The sequence below is a fragment of the Platalea leucorodia genome (genome assembly GCF_965183815.1).
Source record: "Platalea leucorodia genome assembly, chromosome: 4".
NCBI classification, from domain to species: Eukaryota; Metazoa; Chordata; class Aves; order Pelecaniformes; family Threskiornithidae; genus Platalea; species Platalea leucorodia.
Window position 1 is genome coordinate 33,447,591 of NC_138826.1, and position 27,599 is coordinate 33,475,189.

Genomic DNA, 27,599 nt, shown 5'->3' on the forward strand with positions numbered 1-27,599 from the left:
AGATACGAAAAGGATCTGATTTACTTTTACCAAAAACTCAAAGTAACAGTTGATATCAAGTGGTCACTGCTTCAGTAGTAGTGTCAGCTGTATAACACATTATAAATTTAATCTAGAAGAGTGATTCACAATCTTACCCCCAACTGGAAATCAGTTATTCTAAATTTAACAGGCTGCTTCTAGAATTCCTCTATAGTCACATGTCTTACATCATAGAATTAGAATATACTAAAAATAAGACTAAATTGGTTTTGATTAATGCTTGAAATATCCATGAAGGCATTTATGCTTCTGTATGAAATGGAATTTTATGGGCTTGTAACGTATTTTTGTATGTGTATATATATATATATATTTGGTAATTAATAGAACTTACTTTCATTATGCCAATTACATGTAATACAATAGATACTGGATGCTTGACCTGAGTACTAAATACTTTGTAAGGAGACCGGGGATGTGAAGCAAAAAGAATAAAAGGATCTGTGAATGGTATCTGGGAAAGAATTTACATCTGAGGTGATCCATCTGTCTTCAAACTGATTAAAACAAAATAGAAAAAGGCAGACATTCAGAATGCTCAGGTTAAGGGAAGAAAATGATGCCAAACTGCCTGGATGTGTGGATTTGTGAGTGTGGTCTTTTTCATATGAGGTGTTAGCAGCTGCATAGATGAGCAGAAACAGGAGCTCAGATGCCTAGAAAAGGAATCATAACATGTATCCTTTAAAAACTCTTAAGGCTGATTTATTTTTTTTATTCCAAAAGAGACAGAAATAAAAAGAAAGTGTTTTTTGGATGGAAAAAGGGAACTGTTTGTGTTTTGTTCTCCAAATATTCCAGTTGCATCCAGGAAGCTGGAGAGTGTGGGGTTGGTTGTTTTAGAAAAGGAAGAGACCTCTTAATTCCAAATAATGTTTGTTGTCCTTATCCAAATGTATTTGCAGAATCTCATTCAGCATAATGGTTCCAGACACACAGTGTCTCGTTACTGTTAGAAAAGGCTTTTTTTTTCCTTGTAGCTCAGTATGTAACCTGCATTGCAACAGACTTAAACTGGTTTCCTGTATAAAGCTTTGTCTTTGACTTAATCTTGGCTTCTCTCCTGTAACTCCACATCTGTGAATGACTCATAACAAGCAGGGCCATCAGAAAAATATTGTGTACGTTTTTATCCAAATCTGTAGGGTTTTTGTTTCTAATTTTTTTACAGCCTTGCCGCATTCTTCCCTCCCATGTAATGAATCATACAGTATCTGTACACATACCTGACAAGAAAAGTGGTTGTGCATTGAGAGAAAGTTGAACACTAAACAAATAGAAAGAATATCCCCAGCCATCAATCTGCTGAGAGCAGAGCTTTTGTATTTGGCAGTTATCCTCTGTCAGCCCCTGGGGCACTTCTGATATTATGATTTTCTTTCCACCTGTAAACAGTAAGTTCTGTTAAATGGATACTCTGGCTTGAGGGCAGAGCTGGATCTGTCAGGCACTGGCAGCAAGAGAGGTTCTGCCTCCTGAGGCACTCAAGGGCTTTTTTTTTTTTTTGAGCCCTCGCAGCATCCAGTGACTCAAGAAGGCAGCCTTGCTGCAGAGCTTTTTAGAAAAATGCCTTGTGTTACATCTCTTACTTCTCTTACTCTTACGTGAATGTTTTGACTCATTTCCAGGTGTGTGACAGCACAGGGGTAGCTCAATCAACTCTCCTGTCCCTTCTGGAGCATTTATGGTGGCTAGGCTGCAGGGAACAGGAAAAATGCTACACCCTTGTCCTTGTCTTCCATCTCTTCCTCTCAATATCTTCCTAGGTGAACAACACTCCCCAAATTCAGCACGAGTTAAGTGCATGTCAGTCATACACTAATAACAATAAGGGAGTCATCTGAGGTAGGCAAGATGAAAGCATGCCTGGAATGGCTTAACCCTACTGCATTGTTTTGATCTCTTCCCTTGTGTCAGGGAGTAAGCATATAGTAATGGAAAAGTCATTTGTTGGCATAAATAGCTTTTCATTGCTGTGATGAGAAGTATTTTATAACAGCAGTGGGTCCTATGGGATGTTAGTGAGATTTTTAAGGAAAATCTTAAGTAAAGTTTTTTGGTTTGGGTGTGGGTTTTTTTTAAGACTTCAGTTGAATTTTTATTAGCTAAGGAATTTCCAACAAGCCCCCTGCTGCTCCCAGAAGCAAGGCCATTGATTTAATCTCTGTCAGTCATTGAAATCAAGAATTCAGAAGGGTTTTTTGAAGAAAAGTGTAGAATATATAGTGACTTCCAAAGAGACTCTTTACTCTCGTTTATTGGGTTATGGTTGAGCCACTGAGTACTCTAAGGGAAAAGAGGCTTTGGTTTCAACCTAGATTTTGACAGTGAGAAATAAAAAGGTGAGAACAGGCTCTAGAAATGCTAGCATCAAACTAAAGACATTGGTAAAAGTTTGGATGGAGGAAGAGGAAGTTGAAAACTTCATCTAGAGACGTCAGCTGGCATATCTACTGTAGGAAACAGCAAAAGTCCTTGAATGCATCTGAAGGATGACATAGGAGACTTCCAGGAATATTTTACCCAGTATGCTAAAGCACAGAGTAGAAGAATTAACTTGCACAGTGTTGAGATAGACTACCAGTAATAATGTTTGCTTTTTGGCCTCTTCCTGATATGACTGCAGTTCTACCATAACAATCCTAATCAAGCTGTGAAGGGGAAAGTTTCGTTCCTGGGATTTCCATATGCAGGGAAAGAGAAGCCAAGTAATAGAGATGACAGGGTGTTTGGGGCTTTACTAGTGAACAAGTGTCAATCTGAGGCAGCTAATAGAGTAGTTTTAATCAGGTAATACAGTGCTGACAGCTAGTTGGTTTTCCTGGCTTCGTTCTTAAGAGTAGCTGGCAGGAAGCGATGCATTCACTTCATTATCTTCATTAAAATCCTAAATCTTGTGCCACGCACTCGACTGTGCTCTGCATCACATAAGGAAGCGTTCTGTGGTTGTGCGGATGCACTAGACCCATGTGTGCCTTTCAAAGGAGGGATTTCTAACAAGGAAAAGGGGGGTCCCAAAGTAACCTCAACTTCACAGCCTGCTTTCAAGCTGTGACTGGGCTATAAAAATAAATAAATAAACAGACTTTCTCTATGCAGAGACTTGGCAGACAGCTTTTTCCCTAGAGATAAATGTTTTGCAAAATTAGAAAAATCTGTTGTTATATATCTAAAATTTACAGTTGTTATGTATTAGATCATTGGTTCTGGATAGACTTTTATAGTTTCGCAACTCTAAAAATATTGATGTAGGGGGGCAAAAATTGACAAGGCAAGTAGCCTTCAGTGTAACTCAATTCTTTTTCTCTTCCCCCTGCGCCCCCCCTTCCCCCCCCCCCCCCGATGCTATTAGTTACTAAATCCATGGAGTCCTTATGGAAACTAGAAGAAAATCTCTAGGAGTATTTGTTCAAAATCAATGTCTTTCTGGTCTTTAGAGTGTATACGGCGTTTTTTTTGTTCTTGCATTCTTTCTTGGCAATGTATGCAGAGGCAGGGGAAGTAAGCATAGCTTATCTTAGTCTTTCCCTTTTTCTCTGCGTTGTTCTCTTTATTCATTGCAAATGATGGATGGATGAAACTTTATGAATTTTGGTTGTAGGATGGTTTTAGTTATTTGCCAACAATCTTAATTTTAATATGGTATGCAGGGGAAAAAAGTTATTGAAAAGTAAATATTCTAATAAGTGAATACGCCTATATAGTCTTCATGATTCTGTATCTGATAGTAAATGTGGGCTCAAGGGGACAATGAAGAATATGAATGTCTTACCTGTCTGTGTTTACATCTGCATTCAGATGACATAGGGCTTGATCCAAGAAACCTCATCCAGCTAGCAAGTAGTCAAAAAAGAAGCCATAGATACTGGACTTCTAGGGAGCTCATAGACACTGTATTTCAACGGCAGGGTAAAAGTATCCTATACAGAGTCTACTTTTTTCCCAGAATTAGTTTTGTCTGTCTATGAAGTTATAGCACATCTGGCCTCTTTATGGATAGCTTAGTAGCTTGCGTATCAAGTTCCTTCTAACAGAAGGCGATATAGTGGAACCCACCCAAAAATGTCCAGATATTTAACAGTCTATTTATTGTCATTTACTGAGCATGCTGAAAGTCTTCCAATTCTTCTTTGGCTGCTCTACCAGAGGAAGAATGCTCCATATAAACATTTTGAGTTTGTGTTATGGATATCTTTTTGTCTGCATTGGTTTTGATTTTTTTTTTTCCCTAACTTCTTAATAAAAGGTAACACTCTTATTTTCATCTTCAGTCCAAGAGTCCTTTTGTCACATAATATGTAGACATCAGGTAATTTTTGTAATATTCCAGATATTGTGTAGGTCCTGACTTGACCAATTTGTCAGCATGGTGTATGGACAGGTATATTTTTGATAGTTTTCTTGGTTGTTGAGTGTGCCAGTAACTTCTTGAGTATTTTGGATTTTGTCTCCCTTTGCCCACCCCACTCCCCCCTTTCTGATACCTCCAGTTGACCTTGTGGCTTTACTGTGACCTGTCTGGTGAGCATCCTCAAAACCTAAAGTTTACTTTTAAAATGTGAATTTAAGAAAGTTTAAATGCCTGATTTTTATTCATTGACTCTGGAAAACTTGGTCCTGTTTATGAAGCCACTTGAGACCCTAACATACTGATATTGATGATATGTTACAGGTTACTTCATGAAATTTATTATAATAAAGTAATAAAGTGAGAAGAATATGTAATTGAAAAATAGTATTCAAGATTGTTTGTTATGCAGATTTCTTGCTTGTTTAGGCCTTATTACTTTTCTTGTCAGACCCTTTCATTTTAGCCGAGTTGTCTCTCTATCTAACAACTTAGTTTCTAATCTGAAAACTGGAAATGAGACTAGCTTTGTAATTACAAGAAAAATGGAAAATTGTTTTGTTTGGATTTCAAGAAATCCAGTTTAAGGTCAGATTTTTTCTTTAACAATGTGTGCTCTATCTTTCTTGTTCCTAAAGGCATATTTTCAGTAATTTGGCTTAACTCTGTGGCCATTGGGGTGGAATTCTTTATCTTGGCTTGATATAAGCAAGCTTTCAGAGTATGTATGGGTTAGTGTCTGACTTTGTGCACAGGAAAACATAATCTTTTTGTCAGGTGGTTTCTGGTTCAATGAAAAAAGTTTTTGGTTGGGTTTTTTGTTTATGATAACCAGCTTGGTAACTTCTGAGAAATAACTCAGGCTTTCAGTATGAATAACTGTCCATTTAATTTAAAAAATAATAAGTAAAAAACAACCCATCTACATAGCTAGCATGTTTCTATGGCAGTTTCAGAAAAAATCAAATGTAATTACCATGAGGACAATGTCAACATAAATTCTTTCTCATTCAGTGGATAGGCAAGGTAAAGGATAATTGATTACTTTACTTACCTTCAGGTGTATTATTCTACAGTTTCAAGAAACCCTTTTAGGTTGATTTGTCTTGCTAAAATTAAAATAATATCTAGTTCTCTCTCTAGTGTTTTGATGCAAGGAATGATTTTGTTTCATCATAGCTGAAACCTGAAGAGCAGAACATGCTTTTATGTTCTCTTACAAATGTAGTCTTTCAATGAAGATGGTGGAAGACGTTTTGATACTAATCAATGTAAAGGCAAATTCAAACATATATTACATTGCGTTTTCAATAACAATTTCAAGAGTTTAGAAAATGAGACACAAAGCTGATGTGTGAGATCAACACAAAGTTACAATAATTCATTTACACTGATTAAGTCAAGTTTTGTTTATCTTGGGTTCAGTGCCTGTAAAATATGGCCTGTATTGTAACAACTTTTTTCATAATTAAAATAACATTTGAAGTAAAAGTTCAAATTCATTTTTCCATGTGAACTTAGCAGAAATTACAACTGAGCTTTTTTATGATTCGGTGATTAAGTAGACAAGTGGTGTACTTCATGGGTACCATAATAGTTAACACCTGTTTCAACTGTTTTATATTTGTATTGGATGGAACCTCGGCAATCCAATATATCTTGAAAAGCAAAAACCTAATAAAAAATATTTCATGGTATGGAAGAAATTATAATAAACAGAGTACAGCTTAAAATATAAAATGCTTATTATGCACATTTACATAGCCTTTCGTCTGTATTTCTGAAACCAGTGTTACCATTTTGTGTAAAAATAATCCTAGTTTTCGCAAAGGTCAGTTAAGTGATTATTCAATACCATAAAATAAATACTGTTTCTAAGAAAACAGTATTTCCTGAGTAGCAGAGGTTGGCAGAAATGAATCAATTTGTCAGTCAGAAGTCAGTGCACTGTATTAATTACCATTTGGTTTGTGGCTTCTCTCAAATCTGGTTTGGGGACAGGCACCACTGGCAGAAGGGTGGAGTGGTCTCCCAAGGCGGGTAACCAGGCATGGCTTTACAGAGCTCATCTGGAAATCTTGTCAAAGCACTGATGCTTTCTTATTTCTCATTAGAGACACTGTTAAGCAGTTGTCATTGTACACATTTAGTTGAGTTCATGGAGTACTTTCATTGACTTGGTAGCACTTTTGCTGTAGAATGTGCTGTTAGTTAATTGATCTTCTCCTACTCGGATCATATTTGTGGTGCCTGGTCCTGCTGGTGGAGGAGCTTGTGGTTCTGGAGAGGACTTACAAACAGGTAATTTTTGGCTGCTGCTGCTGCTTCTTGAAGCTGTGGTTGTCCAAACATCGTCAGCTGGTGTATACCAGAGCTGCCAGCTAAGCAAGCCCCAAAGATCCCCTTCCCTTTGCCCTTCCCAGCTAAGTAAGACTGGGGGGCTATTCCAGTAAATGCTACTTTTTCTACCAAGTATAAAGCTAGACCTGGTCCCCGCCATGGCTGCACAGAATGCTGTGCCATCAAACAAAGGAGAGCAGCAGAAGGTGGAAGTGAGCAGCAAAGGCTTTTTCTTTTGGTGGCTGAAAGTGTTCTTATAAAACAAAAGCCTGTCTGTCTTCCACAAGTAACTACTTGGGCTTGTTTCTTAAAAATTCTCACAGCAGCTTAGGGTAGTGGGGCTCTAGTGACCTGCATCTGTAGCAATAAATCTCTAAAAGTGTGTTTTAATCATTATTTGAAGTGGAATTTAGCAAGCCATTAAATAACTGAACTGCATTTGTTGACATAATATTTCCTAAATAGGGATTAGTGATGGTAATTTAATAAGCGTAGGCAATAGTATCACTTCTTAATGTTGTTTGTTACTGGTATGGTGTTTTGAAATCATTAATTCTGTTTGTAAAGTCAGAACATGTAAAACCTATTAAAATCTGAAAACTTATTTCAAACGTAATGATCAGATAGGCTACATTGTGCCTTCCATGCAGCACAGGTACGGCACTGCCGGCCCCCTTCGCCTCCCACAAAAGACTTGTTCTCTTGGGTGTTTGAGACCTTGGAAAATTACTGCTTGTTGAAGAAAGCTTGGTTTCATATTGAAATTTTAATTCATATTAGTAAGATTACTAAAATAATCTGCCAGGATACCTTTGTCAGATGTAAATTTTGAGAGCTTCTTGATATGGTATTTTGAAGATGAGGTTTATTTTGAGAGTCAGAGTTAATACTCTCAAAATTTGTTTGGAAAGAAGTTGAGCTTAGGATGTCATGACCTAGCAGACTTTTTCGTAAACGCAAATTAACACTTGCTTTTATCTCAGTTTATCTGATTTGAGGGTGAACCTCAATGACTTAATTGCAGCTTGCTGTAGCGAAAACTGTAACTGGCTTCCGCTTTTAATGACTTGTGCATGAATTTCATAACTCTGGAATGCTTCTCTTGCTCATTTCCCTTCAAAAGATGCTGGTTTTGTCTTGTTGTTTGAACAAAATCTGTTTAACCTTTCAATTATGAAAGAAATGGATAAATTTCCCCTTACTACTCCTACCGTTTTCAGAAGTGCTAGAACTGTCTTTGCGTGGTTTGGAGAGGAAGAAAGGCTTCAAGATAATTTCATATGAATAGCAAATGTTTCGCACACATGTTGGAAACTTTCTTAAATATAAGCACTTAGTTTGGAGATGAACAGATTAAAATGTATGTAATTGTGGGTAGCATCCCAAAATTCATGAAGTACTGATGAAATTTGTTTTTTCTTAACTGTAATTTCTCCTCATAGAAATTAGAAAGCAAATTTTAGAAAGCTAAGTAAAATAAGAGCAAACAAATATAATTGGTACAAAGAGTTATATATCAAGAGGAGGGAGGGCAAAAGGAGGAAATAGCTGGAGAATTGCTAACCTAAAAGGAAACCTAGTATACTGCTTCATGCAGTTTATCTTCAAATTTTTAAGTATTTTTTCTTTTATAGCAAAAGATACCATCCTAAGTGTAATTCAGTACTTGAAGCCACAATTCTGAGCATTATCTTTTTTTTTTTTAATTCAGTGCAGAATGGAGATGGTAATGACTAGATCACCTTAATATACCAAAAACATTTTATATGAAAAATGATCAGAGGTGTACCTCTTTGTGGATTAAATAGTGCTGCATCATGGATGCACAGTGACAAAATACTAATATATTGTAATATGTTTTGAGTCATGTGAGGAACTGCTTTAAGGTATACAGACCTTAAACTTCAGTTCTTTTCCAAAAAACACCATGCAGTCTTCCCTGCCTTTTTGTAGATATCATGAGATGTGACAAATGGGTTATCATAAAACACAACTTACGTGCTGAAAAGCTACAATGAAAGACCATGTCTTTATAGTATGGTGTAACAACTAAAACCACTGTTTATTCACTAAAGATGTTTCTAAAGTGCCATTTGCTGCAACTTCGCTATTCTCTATACTGTTTTGTTTTTTTTTTTCTGTGAACTCAGTTTAGGATATTCTTATTCCCTCTTCTTCCTTACTTTGTCCGTGCTTGTTGGAGTCCATCTGTTGTGACATATAGTTGTTGGTGGGGCCAAGCTGTAAATCAGGTCACCAGAATGATTCAGCTTAAAAATAAACCTACAGTAAAAGGCTTGAAATTTTGCTTTGTCAGCATTCTGTCTTAATGCCCTGCAGAGCATCACTGCTATTATCTAAGCCATCTCTTGTTTGTGTTCAGTTTAGAAATCATATATTTGCAGCTGGAACAAAATCTGTCTATTCTCAAAACTGAAACTTCAGCTTCACATCTGTCATGTTCTCATCTCCAATTTATCTCCTGCACCCCCTGATTAAAAGCACATTGGTCCCACGTTTCACATGAAATAGTGTGGTGGTACTCATTTCCCAAAAGTGTTTCATAGCTCTTCCTGAGTCAATGGAAAACGTGTAAAACAACATGCATCTATGAAGTGGCTGCTGTCAAAAGAAAGTTATGTTTTTCTGCTAGTATCTGTAGCTTGTAAATCTGAAAAACCGAAATTGTCCCCAGTTGTTTTCTCTGCTTCCCGAAAACCTTGTTCTGGTGAAACTTGCACGAGTTTATTCTTCCCTTTGAGGCACTTGCGGGTTTTGAGGGCAAGGAGGGCTTTGTTTTCTTCTCAGACTTGTGGAATTGTGGAGTCTGGAATTGCTCTGCAGCAAGGTGACTGCTTGACAGGCTTCATTCACTGCCTCTGCTCTGACTACACTTGAGTTAAATACATGAACTTCTGAACTGTATTAGATAAAACTTTGTAGTGTACACTTTCTCCATGGTATTTAAGTGTTGTTATCGATATCTTAAGCCTATTTCAAATGTAGTGGCATTGCTTCCTCTGGGGTAGAAAAAGTAGTCTCATGCCTCTAGCCTATATCTGCTCGCTTGCATTTGTTTTACGTTGTGCTAGCTGAATTAGTGCTAACTTAAGAGTTTGGGATTGCTTGTGTAACCGGAAGAGTGGGGAGAACCAAGTACCTGAAACAGAGAGTTTTGAAGCCAGGGTAATGGGGTGAGCTAGCGGTTTATTTTGTACATGAGAAATACAGAAGAATCACAATGTCAGTGAGCTGCTTCAGTGATCAAGTACCATTCAGGAAACTTCTTTTTTGCACTTGGAGTTCCATTTGGAGGCATCCCTTTCTCCAGGGAAAGGGAAATTATCCTCTTCATAATTAGCTTGACCTGCTGTGTTTTGAATTGGTTGCTAGGTCTCAAGTTGCAACACAGATAAGCTACAACATAAGCTATATGCAGTTGTATCATTGTTAGTGCAGTCAGTTCCATTAACTAAATATACAATTGTGGGTTTAAATACATGTGGGAGATAATCTAGGCCCTAATCCAGGTCTTGCTCGTGAAATCACTGAATTATATGATCACTTCTCGTAAGCTTCCAAGCTGTCTTCTGCAATGAAGTTTTGTTCCGCCATTGTGGCATTGTCTGCACTGTTTTTGAAAAGTACTCTGAAGGCTCTACACTTTGTTTACAGCCTATATGTATTTAGGTATTATTCGCTCTTCCTTTTCTCAGTGTTTCCTCTTATGTAAATACCAATGTGCCAGTGTAACCAGTACAGCCCTAGAGTCCAGGGAGCATTTCAGTGTGCTGGCACATGTTCCTCTGGCCATGCCTGGTTTCCCTGCTCATCCTCTCTGGAGCCGAGGTCCTGGCCCCTGCCATGCTTAGCCCCTGGCACTGGGTCAGCTGGCATTGCAGGAGGTGTGTGTTGGATGGCAGGGGGAGGGTGGCATTCTCCGTTGTTTCTTCTCCTCCAGATAGGATTGGTGTGAAGACTGTTTTCTGATGATGTTTCTCTTCATAAAGTCAAGATTTTCACCTTTCAGGCTTTGATTTCCTAGACTTAAGAGGGTCAGGATCTCTTAGTTTTTCCTTGCTTAACAAGTGCTTCTTTGCCCAGAGTTGCCAAACCCTACCAGTAGCTGCATTCAGTGCCATTTTTAGCTTTGAGTCATCTTTCTTGAACATTGTTTTCAAATGTTCTAGTGGTAGTATCTAGGGTTGCCTTTGGTTTTCAGCTGCTTTGAATGTTGTAGCTCATAAACATTGGCTGGTGGAAAGTATGTGTTGCAAAATTTCACTGGATAAAAAGCAATTGAGAAAGGAATATTTAACAGCACCAATAAGTGTTTAGATTTTTGTGGCACTTTCTCAGGCTCAATAAACCATATAGCAGTAGCTCTATATTTCACTTCAATGTAAAATAATAGCAGAATAGAGGAAAAATGTTTTTGACATGATTCTGGCTTACTGTAATGCTTATTCTTGTTTTAGTTCTAATTTTTAATCTTGTGCCCTCCTAGCTTTTGATCCTCGTATTGGTAGAATTACATGGCAAAGTATGCAGCGTGAATGAATCATTAGACTTACATGACCATAATTGCTTTGTAACTGAAATACGTATCAGTATATTACAGCTCTAGTATGCAAATACAAACATCTGCTTGGACTCCATCCCTAGCAAGTGACTTGCAAAAGGTTGTTCCAGGTATTAGTCAGTAGTTGACAAATGTTTATTGCATGAGAAAAATTACCCGGAGTTATAACTTCACAGAAGCATGTACTCATTGATAATTTCTATATGTAAATCTGTAAATTTTTCTCCTATGTATTTTGTAACCAGATCACGCTTTTGTTTTACAGCTGCTGCAGAGGGCAAAGGGAAAAGTGGGGAAGACTTTTTTCAGAAGGTAAGAAAGGTATTTTAAGTCTATAACATTAATTGACTAAAAGAAAAATTACGCCCATTGCTCATTCATGAGATCAACTAATTAAACTTAATGTGCAGTTTCCACTGTGTTGATGAAATCTTTTAAAAATGTTTCTGTCATTTAATGTGTCTACTAACTATCAGCTGTGCATGGAATGTGATGAGAAATATGTTCTTTAGTGTATGCTACTGTCATTCATGCACAACAACTTAATTATTCTTTAACTGAAAATGTCAAAATAGGCATTATGAAAGTTTATTTTGCTTAATAGCAGGGCGTTCATCCAAAAGATGTTGTGAGGTGGTCTGAAGGTTTTTATGTCTATGGATACATGCTACATCCTGTTATTGAAAAAACGACATGAAACTTATTGTGATATTGTTGAAAGCATAAATATTTGGTTGAGAAATGCAAAGGCCTTTTAAGAAAGAAATGCACAATCCACAGAGTGATTCAATAAAGTTTGTGGTTAGGCAGAGTCACGGAAGGACTGGAAAAAATAGTCCTGCAGCAACTAAACTACAAAGAGAAACATGGTCAAGAGTAATGACTTTGAAACTACTTTTGCAAAACAACATAGGTTGTTGTTTGTTGTTTTTTTTTTTTTCCAAGAATAGTGTGTAAAATATTATTTATGAGTTATGTTAATGAAGATCTGCATATAGTATGCTAATGAAAATGATGAGCTGTTTTGTCTCTCTGTACTATAGAGAAGAGTGTAAATCTTCATGCGGTATACTGAAATGCCTTGGAACTCTTTTTGACTGGTTGTCTGTTAAACAAGTAGTTTGCTATATTTACCATGTTTTCTTCATATCTATAAGTGGTACTTCTAAAAGGTCTCTCTTTAGATGTGAAAGGATACTTATCCTGCACATGGTTGTCAGATGCTTTGATGGAGGCTGGTGGGGAGGAGTATGTATACTGCCAAAAATGTTTGTTTTAGAAAGTATTTTATGGGAGTCTTCAGATTATGTTGCTCTTGACTGACAATGAGAGTTACTTTTCTGAATGTGGTGCTTGTGTTTAACTGTCTAATATTAGGGTGCACAGAGGAGAATGTGTCAATAATTCTTCCTTAGGATGTATCAAAATGCATGGGTTTTTTTTTTCACTTGCTGCAACAAAGCTAAGCCATAGTAGTGTATACTTCATTCTACATATCATTCATCTTACAACACAGTTTTTTCTCACACTTCTGGAAATCTGCTCATAATTCTTGAAGCTGTAGACAAAATACTTCCTCTGGGTGGGATTCAGTGGCTTAGATACTTGTGTATTTGTGTACTTGATTATTTACTGTAGATATGATGTACCTTACAATTATGTAGTTATTAGTGTAATAGCAAAAAATACTGTTTTGAATTTAATAGAACGAAATGTGCTAGAACTTCAAGTATGTGAATAAGAGTACACTAATCCATATTGATAATAGATGTAGCAGCTATTTTGACATTAATATATTGTTATATATGTACATAATTATTATATAGGCACAGTGCGGATGCTGTGATAGGTTAAAGCTGCTTCATCTTGACTGGCACACAGTCTCATCAACTCTATAGTTTAGATTACCAAAGCTTCTAAGTACATACACACAATACTACAGTTAATAAAAACAGATGGAAGCTATCTTCTTTGAGTTTTCCTTTGTTAAAAAAATCTTTGGACAGTTGCTCATAGCTTACTCACCGTCTCTGTCTGTGCAATTTCCTTTAATCAGGGTTAAGCTTTTTCCTTTCTCATGTGAAATGAATAAGGCAGAGTTTCTGAAGGTAAAATGAAGACTCTTTTCATGTGTTTCAGGTTGAGTAGTGAGGAAGAAAGTGATTTGTACCATTGAAAACACATTGTAAACTAAAGTGGCATGATACTTTCAGAAACTTAATATGAATTCGAAGCTATAGTAAATGCATTTTTTAAAACAGTTTTGAAAATGAGACTTTCTTCAGGTTATTGGCAGGCTTTTGAGTGGAACAGGGAGGGGAAGTGCATCATTTAAGAGGCACATCAAGAACTGAGTTTATAATTTGCATAAATAATGCTATGTCTAGTATTTTCTGACAAACTCTACCCTCAACGTGCTGAAGGTATTGTTGGGTGGAAGGAGTGTGTGAAAAGTTTTCATATGAATGCTGAAATGAGAGAACTAACAAGGCAAGGATTTGAGAAGGTGATTCTGTATGTCAAGGTATGCAGACTAAGAGGGAGGAGAGAGGAGGCCGGTACTGGAGGGAGTGAGACAAACCTGACTTCTTCAGATGTCTCTGTAAGTGGCTGCTGGGTCTTGCTTGGTGGCTGGTAAATGGGGGACAGCGCTCAGTTCTTAGCTTGCCCTCAGGAGGAACAGAAGTTGCTCGTAAGCTCTCTGAGCTCGTCTTGAAGTCAGGGATTCAGCCTGGATTGTTAAGCTACATGTGGTACGCTCCAATGAATCTGTCATGCTTTTAAAGAAAGTTAAGTTAATACAAGGTTTTGGTGCTAAGTAGTCTTTTACTGGTCTTGAAACATGTGAGCAAGCAGTATTACTTTCTTGGATTTTCATAATCGAGCAGATGCTCAGTGGATGTGAGCTGGTCCTATGAACTTTGAACTTATGAAGTTTAATAATAACAATTCAAATGTCAAAATGCATTATTTCGCTGAGCATTTTAGCAGAAACAAGTACATGTTCTGCAGTTGCTGGTGGAGTTACAGAATAAGCCCCAGTTCATGGCTGCAAGGGACAAATTAAGCTGATGCTTCTGCCCTGTCATGGCAGGGAAGATCAAGTGAAGCACCCCTTCCTCTGCTCCTGAATTAAAGTGAAAAGCAGATAGATGGTAGTGTCACTTTAAAAAAAATCTGTAGACTTTAGTATACTTTCTTCTAATATTTCCAAGTTTTAGTACTGCTTCAAAGGAGGGGGAAACCTAACATAGTCTAATGTGGATTTTTCAAAACCATTGGGAGCTGCTAATAATTTAGCAAGAAATAAGTAAATACTGTGATAGTTTTCTCTCTAGAGCTCTCCTATCTGCAGTTCAGTGACAGGTAATCTTAAATAAACATGGATTGGTTTGCTGTTGCGTTACATACTGTTTATGTAAAAGATCCTTGTGGCCCATGCTCTATATATTATTGTCCTAATTTATTCCATGAGAGTAATATGTAATATGAAGTTATTACTTATTCTTGATCCAAAGCCCATTTTCAGTTGATGCTTGAATTTTTCCACTGAGTTCCATAACATCTGGTTCACGCCTCATGTGCAAGCAAGGCCCTTCCTAGACAAAGCCAGGACATTGTTCCAAGTAACATATAATTTATGTAGCACTATAGATATGCGTGGCGCTCTTATATAAGATCTAAAAAGGTGGTGGGTCTCTGCCCTGAAGAGTTCATAATCCAAAACAGGTGAGGGTTGGCCATGTGGACAGAGGGGAATTTAATGCATCGTTTCTGTTTGCTTTTGGTTCTTGCCTTATCAAGTTTTTGGGTTTGTGTTTGTTTTTTGTTTTGTCTTGTTTTTTTCTTTTTTTTTTTTTTTTTTTTACCTTAAACAATTGGAAATCTTAGTGCTGGTGATAACCTTTCATTCTGAAATTTCTCGGGGCATGAGTGTACATCTAGCCTTATCATGGGACTGTCAACAGTATGGTGGGCGATAGGCGAAGGTTGTGGGTTTAGAAGAAGTTGGATGGAGTTCTTGGGCTAACATGGGACTGCATGTGTAGAAGGTAGTGACTGGAAATGATGCACATGTGGTGCTCTACCCAAATGCTTGACTCTAGGTCAGATGTAACCTGCTTATTTCAGCGTAATTCAGTGTATATGTGTGTTAGTCATGGGCTTTTGGAGTATTTCTGAAGGGGCTCCTCAGCTCTTCCTTTCCTGGCTTTCAAGAGTTCATCTGCAGAATTTGGTTTTGTGCAAAGCACAATATGCTACCAGCCAGCTGTAACTTGTGGGTTTTATTGTTTCTGAATGTTTGAGATTATTTAGGTTTTGTGGTGGATTTTTTTTTTGTTGTTTTTTTTTAATCAAAGAGAAATGGTATTTGTAGGAACATATTCATTTGCACAGTTGCAGATACTTAGGGTTTTTTAAGATATCACTGGATTAAGGCAAAATGTATTTTTAAATGCTTATGCTTCTCTTGACTGCAGACTCTCTTATTCCCTGAAGGGGACGTAATCATGCTTGGAAGTGTGAAGATGCAAATGAACAAATGTTGCATGTGTGTACCAAAATATCTTCTGTTAATTATTAGGAGCTTAGGAGTGTAAAGGAAGACTAGGGTTTTCTTTTTTCATTTTCCTTCCTGTCCTTACATGTAACACGTTTCATCTGTAGCTTCTTATTTTATTAAATGAGTAGCACCTTAAAAGATACTGAGGCTATTTTGTAAGTAATATTTGGTGAAACCATCCTTTAAAATGAGTTGCTCTTGCAGTATAGATATTGGAAACAGTAGCAGTAAAAGATCTTACTTGGGATTGGGATTACCTGAAGATGTGAAAAATAAGGATATCTAATTGCATTTTTAATCACCTTTCTGTTAAATTCCTCTTCTGTATGCAGTAGTTATTAATGAATGTACATTACCTTTTATTTGTCTAGGAGGCTCTGGCAGCAAAGGCAGTAAGGAAGCTGCCTCAAACTGCCTTTGTTTATCCAAGACAGTAAAAGAGCTTGTTTTGCAACAGTTGTACCTTTGTTTGTTGGGTTGATCTGGGGCAAACCTTGTAACTTTTGCAAAATTCTTGTGTGTGAATGTATTGATACAGTGTTTATGTGTACATGAATGCTTTTGTAAGTATAGATAGTATATATTGATACAAATAAATTCAATGGAAAAAGTTATATTTTTGTCTGCAGTAGGTCAGGCTGAAAGTTAGTCGGTCTTCCTTTTTTATCTCTGAACATGAAAACTGTAGGTAAAGCTTCAAATGTGAATGGCTTAGGGCATTTTCAGGCATAAAAAATATTAATTATTGACCTGAGACTAAGATGTCTCAGGCTGATTATTATCCATGTTCAGCAGTAACTTCTGAAGGGCTTTCCATGTGTCTTCATCCATGACTTCTCTTGAAGTGCCTATTTAATTATAGTTTCCCTAAGGCTATGCTCCCGTTTCTGATGGCAACCCCTCAGCTGTCGTTTTCTTCCAATGCTGTTTATTTTGCTAGTGAGACAGAGTTCATGGTTATTTATACATTATCCATGGGTTTTGTCTCCGTTTCAACCACAGGAGCAGTTTTGAACTGAAGAAACTGGTTCCACACCTTCCACTTTTTCTGGGTAGAAATCAATATCTGCATTAGCATTAAAATAACCTCTTGATGTAGAGTTTGGCTCATAGCATGTGACAAAGATGTATTAAGGCCATACGTTTCCAGAATGTGCTTGAAACGCCCAGCTGTGCTAGGCTGTGATGGGAACACAGGCATGAGCTTCTAATTTACATTGAGCTTCCTCTCATTTAGCTTCCCAGGAAGAGGAAGCGACGGCTCAGAGAGGGTGGTATGGATTAGAGTTGAAAGAATGTCAATGGCAGTCAACATTTGCAGGAAATCTTGAGATTGAGAGGTTTGTCTCCCTTTTGGCAAAACCACACCCAGTGGAAAGGAGGAGACTATTTAGGTTGGATTGGTTTCTCTAAAAAGGTAAATCAAGAATGCTTACTTAACTTTTTGCTTAGTTCAGGCAGAGCTAAGTGGTGGGAAGGCTTCATTCTTGTGGAAAACTGCATTCGTCACGTCTCCAGTATAGCAATCATTCCGTGAAGGGAATGGAGTAATTACAAGGGTTTTCTTATAGGTTTTTTATTTCATCTTTCGTTTCTTCTGTGTTGCTTCTGATATAATGAAGACAACCTTGAGAGTGCTTCAGGACATGGTTTAGTGTTGGACTTGGCAGTGCTAGGTTAACGGTTGGACTCGATGATCTTAAGGGTCTTTCCCAACTTAACAATTCTATGATTCTAATAATAAAATGCTTTCTGGGCCTAATCCTTGAAGTGCACACTGCAGGTAGAAGTCTTAAAACAGCAACTGTCCTTACTGAGTTGCTTGTGAATAATGCCCTTGGACAGGAACAGTGGGGACTTGGATCCTGTAGTATTCTACTGAGTGAGTCTCTACATCACTGCCTGGAGCTTGGTCTGAGTTCCAAATGATTCAGAGTTTTAGTTGATTATGAAGTCCCATTTTATGCCACCTTATTGCTATACTTAACACTTTGTGCAAGATCTCTTGCATTGTAAAGCAACAGACAAGGAGCAATTTGTCACCACAGTCTCGATTGAGATGCTTAATCCTTTTTACTCTGAAAGTTAAATCCTCTCTATAGAGGAGGGATTTCAGTCCTCAGAAATGCTTATACTCTTTTTCTTTCCCGCTGAAAAAAAAAAAAATGAAGAAAGAGGAGGTCAGTATGAGAAAAATACAAATTAATAATATACACTGGGTTCCTGATTTGTAGGGAGGAGACTTGCTGCTTCTGCTTTTGGGGAGAAGAGTTGACTGCATATTGGTGTTTATGACCATGTGCTGTGGGGGCTTCATTGTTAAGTAATATTTTTCTTGGATAGATTTCCCCTTTTTTCTATTACTTAGGTAGAATTCGTTAAAGCTGTACACACAGATACATTTATAGCTGCTTTTTTGCATGCTTAGATAATCCCTTTACTTTTTTGACCTGTGACCTCTGATTAATATTTCCATTGAGGGCGAACAAAACATTAAAGTCAAGTAAAGGAAGGACTTTAATGTTTCTCTGTAGGTAAAGGCATTTGATAGTTTTCTTCTCACTTAACTTTATTTGCTGTATTTGTAAATTAAGTACAAAGTTCTGTAAATGTTATTGTTGCCGAAGGTTCACTTAGTGCAGTTTTTGGACACAGCGACAATACTGCAATACTTGCTTGCTTAAGCAAGACCCTTGTTTTAAGATCGTTTTAAGAATGATCTTTCCCAGTTCATTTCAGGTAAAGTGAAGGTTAAAAAAAGATGCAGTGTGTGTGCATGCATGTGTTCTCTTCCCTTCTAAACTAAAAATGCCTTAATGGAAAAGGAAATAATATGAATTCCAAAGCTATATCCACATAAGTAGCTTTCCCCAATTCTCTCTTTACTGATTTAGAGCTTTTATTTATAGTCTGAAAGTTTGAGTTGTAAAGCTGATATTGTTTACACTGCTGCCTTGATTGCCTTTACCTGTAATCTGTTAATTAGTTTTTTGAAGTATTGTCAGCTGATACCCATTGATCAAAGTTATGAATAAATGAATACCTTGCCTATGATGTTAATCTTGTCCTCTAATTTTAGCTTCAGTACCTCTTCATTCTGCACATGCTTGCCTTAATTCTTAATAAAGTCATTAGGAATAGCTGTGAATACGTAGTGAAGATGTCAAGGTCTATATCCTAGCCCAGATTAACTCTAAACAAACTTACCAACAAAGAGTGTGCATGCTTCATTTTGGAAGTCTCAAAGTCTGTACATGCAGACCACAAAATTATTGGTCATCGGAAGTTGGAGGAAAGCATGTTAGTATTTTGCTTAGTTTAACATGAAGCTGTGTAGAAGTATGCGAATGGAAAACAGGCATGTTTTCCTTCTGTTCCCTTTTTATACCTGAATTTAGACTAGCTGCAAAATTCAGACACTTTAATTTTTTGAATAAAGTTATTTTGGCATTTAGTAAAGTGAACTTAAAATAAAAATCAGTTTAACAAAGATGGACAAGTTAGTGTGTGAAGGTCAAAATCCTGCAGTATTGAAACAAATGACTTGCAGTGGAAACAAAAAAAAAAAAATGTATGGTGGTATTGAACCTTATCCATACAGATTATCCCATATGATAGTCTCTAAAATAATTTAAATATTACCCTTTTCAAGGGCAGGTGAAGTTAGGGGAGAAGGACTAGCCAAGTAGTCACATACAGATACTTTTCTAAAAATGTGTTTGGGGTTTCTGACAGTAAGAATATAAAATAGGAAAATGGCGTACCCCTACCCTACAGGGGAGACATGCACTCATGTCCTTGCACTTGGAAAGGCATGTTTTTCATACTGCTCCTTCCTGTACGGAAACTCCATGTCCTGCTTATGCATCATTTTGTCGTGTATTTTTTAGCAGTATCGGCAATCTAAATTAAGAACAAACTTAGCGTTTTCTATATTTTAAAGTTTTAATTCTCACTTTGCTGCCACTCTGCATAGGAGATGGTTTTTCTGCCATGCAGGAGCATAAACTGCAAACTCTAAATGGTGTTTTAGTCTGGAATGCGTAGGTGCCTCAGGGCCACCTGCTACTGCTCCTGCTCAGAAATAGCCTCTCTCCCTTACCTGCGGAAAAGTATCATTAATACTATGGAGTCAGACACACTGTGCTGCCCTCTTTTTAGAGTAGTAGTTGTACTATAAACAATGAATTCTAGTTTTGAATTTCATATGTAGACCACCTTAGGGGAAAAAAAAAAACAAACACAACAGTGCTTGGGATAGGAATCCATTGCTGTACCCCAAATGTAAGCCAGACTTGCAAAAGAGCTACATATTTGCACCAAGCTTTGGACTAAGTTTTGTTATCTCCTCATTTTTTAACTTCTTACCGTGTATTTCCTCACCAAACCCAGCAGTCCTTGATGGTGTACCATTGATGTGTTCTGGCTCCAGCATCTCAAGTGCTTACGCTGGCCTCACCAGTTTTAGAGGCTGAATTCACACTGTCAGTTCCTGAGTAACTTTACACAATTCTTTTTTGTGTCTTGTTCTTCCTTCCCATCCTTGTTCTTCCCCTGCTTTCTCTTCCCCCCAACCCAAAAAAAACAACAAACCATTAACTGTAATACTCCTGGTTCCAGCTACACCCATTGCACTGTTCTTGCTGCCAAAACTCATGTTCAGGGATTAGTCATCCTCTCAGATACTGTTGCTTCACCACTTCACCAGTAGAAGAAGAAATAAGTATCAGCCCATGTAGAATTTTAGTTGTCTACTGTGACTCTTCAGCTCAGGTCTTCTCCTGCCTATATAGAAATATTTTTTTTTCCTCAATTTTCATGCGAATAATATTCCATGTTTCAAATAAACTGTATACAGCTCTAAATGCATACATACTGAGGGAGCCACACTACTCTAATTAAACTTCTCTCAAAGCAGACGATGCAAGATGAACGTTTTGTGTCTGTGAACCAAAATATTCAGAGACTGGCAAAATTTGTGCGTGTTTGTTTTTACATCCTGAGGTCTGATTTTAAAATTGTCACATGTCACCATTTGGTCAATGCTGAATTAGATTGTACATGTAATGGTTTCATTTTCTAAAATTAAATGCTCATTTGAATGTTAAACTTTTTAATGAGTGAAATATGCAATACTGACTTCTGGCTTTTTTGTGAGAGCTAGTAAACTGGATAATTAATCCCTTTGCCCTGGTACTCTTGCCTTGTTAATTGCAAGCAGATTTTGCATCAAAACTGTGACTGTGTTTATGTTGAACTTATTTTGTCTGCATGTCTTCCTTCTTAGAAAGAAAAATGTTTTTGTTGTCAACATTAAAATTGCTGATCAACTGGAACTTCAAACTTTTAAACATTCTGTGCAGAGCCCCAGCATTCATTATGGTTCTTAAAGCTGTATTCAGAATGCAAAGTTTTATGCTTTTCATGTTCAGTTTGATGTAGAAATACTTGTTGAGTTGCCTGTTCACTTTTTGTGGCGCTTTTGTTGAGAGGAAGCAGTTGGAGTACTTGATTTATGGAAACTGGACATCTTAGGAGAAAATGTTGGTATCAAACACAGCTTCTGTGCATTTGTAAATGATGGTGGGTAAGGACCTGTACCTGTCTTAAAATGAGTATTTGTGTCTACTAACAAGCTATTTTGCAGATGTTGCTGAGATTAAGATAGTACTGCATGTCAGTTTTATATTAACCAATTTCACTACTTATTTAAGATTGCTTTAGGTGTAAAGGAAAATAAACAGGCATAAAATGAAGGTGATGTTCATCTTGTGGTAAGATAAATGTGATCAGGCTGCTCTATCATAGTTTTTTCAGTTAACTACTGAATTAATTTTGTGTCCTGAAGAATATTTTAGGTACTATTTGGAAAAACAAATGCTTAAAAATCTGTATCAGGTGATGGATGACAGTTAGTAAAGTTCCATCATGCTTTGGTCTCCTTTTTGTAAGAAACCTGGCTTTGGAGTGGGTTTGATGCTTAAAAAAAAAAAAAAATCTGACTTGTTATAGCTGTTGTTTTTAAAGCTCACTTTATCATTCAAAACCATACTTACGAAGCTTTTGCAGTTATTTCATCTTAAGGTTATTCAACACCATTGTGATTTAACCTCACTGCTTACTATTTTCCATTTTATCCTTTGAACAGTGTGCTCCCTGTGAATAATTAAGCAATTAAAATGTACATGTAGAAGAGCAAAAAGATATGCGGTAGGGTTCAGGAATCAGTTGTGCTGGGAGAAGTTGGGATGGCTGTTGATGGCAGGAATCTTTCTGCCTGCCTGCAGAGCTTAGTAGAATATCAACATAATGCTTGGCTTCCTTTCTGCACCTACAATATCAATTGCTTGACTATTTTGGATCTGCAAGAAGAGTGTTAGTTTTTATGACAGTAAAACCTTCTTTCCATTGATACTCCAGGTTTATGGAGAAACGTATTTGTCAAGTTTTGAAAGGCCATTACCGTGGTACTACTTTTTCTTCTACTATTGATATTCCTGGATTTCATTTTTTTTTCCTCTGCTGTCTTGCACAGTAACTTTCATCTTTGTCTTCTGTAAAATTGATGGAACAAATTTTCTTGAGGTTTGGGGAAAAATGGTTCTCAGAAAAGTCCCATGAAAAATGGGGATGGATACAGTGATGTAACAAAACAATCGGTCACCTTTCCTTCAGCAGCTGGGTATGAAATATTTCTTGGGTACGAGTTATCCTCCATAAACTTATCAATCTATGGTAGCCCATAAAGAATTGCTGTGTTTTCTTTAACTTGATGGAGATTCAACTTCAAAACAAGGTTGCCTAAACATCTTATAGAATTTCTATTATCGTGACCTTTATGTAGATAATACTTTTTCTAATCTTCTCTGTCCTTCCCTGTCCTTGTCCTACCCTCACACATGGGGTTTTCTCCTCTGCAGCAAATTTTAACTGAACACATTTACACTGGGAAGCACTTGTTTCTTTAGTAATATGTGTTGGGAGTTGCTTCTGCAAGCTCCAAACGCTTTATAGTTCTCATCTTATGTCAGAGGAGAAAGGGGTATTTATTGATGCTTTGTTAAAATGGACATTAGGAGCCATCTTGAACTTGCAGATGCAATTGGCTCTGAAGCTCCAGATGGTCATGTTGCCAATAATAATTCTTTAGAGGTGCCCTTATACTTGCTGCTCCGAGGTGTGCTCACAGAATATGAACGAAGAGAGTCTATCCTGCCTATCCAGTCCCTCCCCAATATCTGATTGATGGAGAACTTGATCCTTGCAATTTTTTTTTTGAGGGGGGGCAGCTGCTGCTGATGCAGCTCAGCCATCTATATTTTGTCTCATACTTCAATGTGGTTTTGTTCATATTTTTAATTCCCAGTGGTTTCCCGCTCTTTCCCCATTTGCTTTTTCCCTTGACTTGTTACATTAGCACTGCATCAAACTTTATTAAATTTTAAACTTCATACTGCTTGGGAAAATCACATCTTATTTGACCATACCTTTCTGTTTTGCTGTAAGGTGATTTTATACTAAAAAATGCTCTGTGAGATGTGTAAACGCAGGGTTGAGAGTGACATGAAGAGTGACTCTAAAGATAATTCAAAATATAATTTGGGCCCTGTCTTGATTGTACACTTTGTGGGAATTTTTTTGTCTGCACACAGAGGCAGTTTCTGAGAAAAAAACAAGATCTAGAAGGATATCCTTTTTTTTCCCTATGATGTCCTTTTTTGCTTTGTCAATTAACCTGCTGAAGGAGAAAGACTTGCCCCCAATACCCCAGAGGGGAACTGGATCACTTTTAGAAGGGTTAATTAAGTTAAAATCACTGCTTGATTCCCTCCCCTGCTTCTCATCCACCTCTGTGTTTTATTCTGTCTCAGAGACAATGATGATTTTTATTTTCATGGATATGATCACCTGTAGTTATTCAACTTAATTTTGTTTTGTATAATTTACCCAACCAGTCTGCTCCAGCTATTTTTACAGTCAACTCTTGTAAGAAGTAACTTTGCCTCCAGCCTTGAGAACGCTAGAGGTAGTTCCCCTTGTTAGGGAAAGGATTTTTGAAACTTATTTCTTGGTGCCAAATTAAAATGGAAGTTAGTTGCTTGCATTATCTCCACTTACTGAAATTTGAGGTCCTTGCTTACAGTGTATTCTGGATTTTATTGGAGTGTTGTGGGTTTTTTAAGTGAAAATGCTTCATGCAGGATGTTGAGCTTAGAGCGTGTGTCACCAGGCACTTGGGCAGGATTTGCAATGTGCTTACAAGAAATGGAGCGTAGCCTCTGAAATATTCCAAGTAGCAAAGAAATTAGGTGCTCTCTGAGGATTTCCTTTGTTTGATAGTAGAAAACAAGGTACTGTTGCAGTAATTCATATGTTTAAATGTCTAGTGCCATTGATGTTGTTGATCTAAAAACCTATGTGTTTCTGTTTGTTTTTAACCTGCACTGAGGAAAACCTAGGAAAACTCTCTGAACACAAAAACTCAGCTGTTCAAAACATGACAAAGACAGATGAATAGAAACACCAGTGGGCATATAATTTCATTGCTTTCTAGGGTCTTTAATAGCATGAAAAATTCAGGGTCTCTACAAAACCTGGTATTGTGTACTTAATCTATATTTAAGAATTTTTTTAAGATAGACATGTATCTGTTCTAAAAATATAATTTAAATGTGTTTACAAGGTTTTTAACATCTATACTTACTCATTGTCTAAGTACTCTGCATGTTAAAATGGTGTATATCTCTTCTGTTGTATTAAGCAATGTTGAACTGAGGAAGCTAATTCCTCACACTGAAAGAGAGGGTTTTTCCATTGATGAAATAACAAACTGGCTTTTTTTGGCAGTTACACTTGCAGTTTGGAGAGTTACTTTTGTCATTTCAATTGGAATGAGCTCGTTGAGCTAAAGTTGAGAAAACCAATTGCAGAAACCCACTGGCAGGTTCCTCTCTTACTCTCTTTTCCTTTCACTGTGAATAAGAACTGATGCTGAAATGGACAAGATGCACAAACCCCAAAGGTGGAAAGATCAGAAATAGATAACTTCGTAACACTAACTATAAAGAATACTACTGTCATTTAATGTGCTTGTTTTAAACAAAGGTCTTTTTGGTAGGTTGTTCTTTTTCATCTACCGCCTGTAAAATACTTCCTTTGAATTCTGAAATGCTTGTGGGCTTTTGGGGAGTCTGGGTTGGTTGCTTTTTTGCATTCAGGACATTCCAGTTTCCATCCAAGATCAGCTAAACAAAAATTACAACGTAAGGAAAAATAACTTCTTACTGTCTTAATGTAAAAACTCCCCAAAGTGCTTAAACTATACATTTTTCAAGCTGGAATACAAGGAAGCCAAAAGCTTTTCCTCCAGCTGCCTTACAGCTAGAGGTTTTTTCCATGAAGGCACAATGATTTGTAACTAGAGCCAGTTTTCTTCAGGGTCAGGGCACAGTCTTATTTGTTTTGTTGGTATCTTCCAGTATCTTGTGTCGTCTTCTGTATGTTCTCCACTGAGAACAGCTTACATATTTTGGCTATGTAAACACCATAATTTCTCTTGAGGAAAGGAAGATGTAGATAAATTATTTCTTAGGGTTTCCCGCATTTTAAGAAGCAGCAGCATGAGATTATTTACTATGTGATTCAATCTTGCTGCCAAATGTTCCTGCTCCTTCTTCAGTCAGTTGATCCTTCAAGGTGAGGAGAGTACCGATTAATATAAACCCTATCACTTCTTTTATGTGAAAAGGGAAGCCTAAGCAGAGATGCTGTTCTGCAGTCTAGATGATCGTGAACTCTGATTCACTCATCCCTAGGCTGAATTTCCTCAAAATGTTTTGTAACTAAAGTATTTATAAAATTAAAATACATGTATATATCTACATCACTTGTAAAGTGAGTTCTGTTTTCTGGTTTTGTTCATTTGAGGACAGTACTGCTGTTTCCAGAGTATGTGGCATAACACTGAGTTTTCACTAATAAAACTATTCCATTGCAACATGCAGCTGAGGGTTTTATGGAATGATTTCAAATTTGTTTCAGGGGAAAAAAAAAAAAAAATATCCTGGCACTTAAAGCTGCCTGGGTTAGAATGGTAAAACAGAACTAAAAGTTGATGCAGCAGTGATCTACGCTATGCAGAGTCTTACTGTTGCACAGTTTTCAACATCATGGTTACCTTCAAGTTGAACAGCTGTAGTAAAAACTGTTTCTTGTTTTCTAGAGCTTTGCGACACTCCTGCTGGTATAATAAATACAATAAATAGTTAAAAAAATAAATACAATAAATAGTTAAAAAAATAAGTGGTGTAGTTTAAACTCTTCTTAAGGGTTCTTATGAAAGCCCTGATTTCTCAAAAATAAAACCAGAAGTTACTTTCCATTGCAAACCTTTTTAGGCAGTTAAAAAACCTCTAATTGTTTTACAGGGAAGATAAATTATTTTCACTGGTGAAAAAACAAGTGCTGCAGCAAAAACTATTTTACTTTCTTCCTATATAATATGTGGTTTTCAAAATTGTGGAACAGATTATTATTGCAATCAGCTTGGAATTTATGATAAAGTATACTGCTTGGAGTTGAAAGCCAGCACGTACTCTGAGCATTTTTATACTTCAACAAATGCACTTCATTTAAATGCATCCAGACTTACTTTTTTTTGCCTGACTGCCTAAGTCAGGAGATAAGCTTTGTCTTTGTAGTGACCAAACTGAGTTGTCTTTTTGGTCTAATGTGGTAATTTTTAGCAGTGCATTTTCTGAAGTGCTTAAGGATATTAGGTGGCCAAATCTCAGTGGCTGGCAGTCAGACTTCTTTTCCTTTGAAGTTCTCATATGCATCTTGCTCGTATGTCCCTAGAATGTGTGCATCTCTGAAATTGTGGGCTTTGATTTTGTTTTGGTTTAGCATGAGAAATGGGGAGGATTTAATTTCTTTAAGACAAAAGTCTCCAAACTTTAAGAGGGTAAAGGACTGATGGGATGTAAGATGTCTTGAATGACATTCATTCGCTCCTCTTCTGTCTCCTCTCCTGTGGTTCCTTTTATGTTGGATCTTCTTTAACTCAGTCCTGTGTTGTTCTTTGTTTTAGCATCTCCCTTCTCCTTTTAGCTAATGCCTTCCTATTTTCTATGTATTTCATCTCCTGTTGCACAATTAATAATAATCCTGGCCCAGAGCCCTCTATCACACACAAGTGAATTCTTTGAAATAGTTTTTTTCACATCTGGATTGGAAAATTGTGAAAAGCATGTGTATGTTGCTGATAGAATTTCACCCTACTGGAAATGTCTTGTTTCAGCTGTAACTTATTATCCCATAGTTGCTGAAACCAAAACTATAGTAGGATGAAGTCTGGCTGACACCTCCAGTTTTTCCACATGGTGTACTAATCTGGAAGTTGTTGTGGTTGCCTAGGGATTTGGATGTAAAAGATAAGAATTAAGAATTGTTAGAGAAGTCTGCCTTAGTTCTGAATTATACTATTATGGAAAATGTACTGGTATTGTAGCTGTTTTCTTAATGCATTCATTCTCTTCTTGGAAGTGGCTTTGTTCATTATTTTGGAATTTAAATTTTTTTTATTATTGCTTATGCTTGTTGCAGATAACTAGAAGTACTAAAGTGTACTGCTTTGCCCTAATTCCCCCCACCCCCTCAATTTTGGTGAGTTGACTTTTTTGGGTAGTGTCCGCTTTTTGTGTACTGTAATTCTCATTTGTATC

The 27,599-nt window shown here is 37.0% G+C and overlaps 1 protein-coding gene across 1 annotated transcript in view; it reads left to right on the top strand.

The window, feature by feature from the left end:
- Positions 1–27,599, top strand: part of BICC1 (BicC family RNA binding protein 1) — a gene marked incomplete at its 3' end in the record, with an annotated part of 110,850 nt that overhangs the window by 25,251 nt on the left and 58,000 nt on the right. Inside the window, exon 2 of the mRNA XM_082309735.1 lies at positions 11,578–11,624. Within this exon, the coding sequence (XP_082165861.1) occupies positions 11,578–11,624 (47 nt within the window). The remainder of the gene's footprint in view (positions 1–11,577; positions 11,625–27,599) is intronic.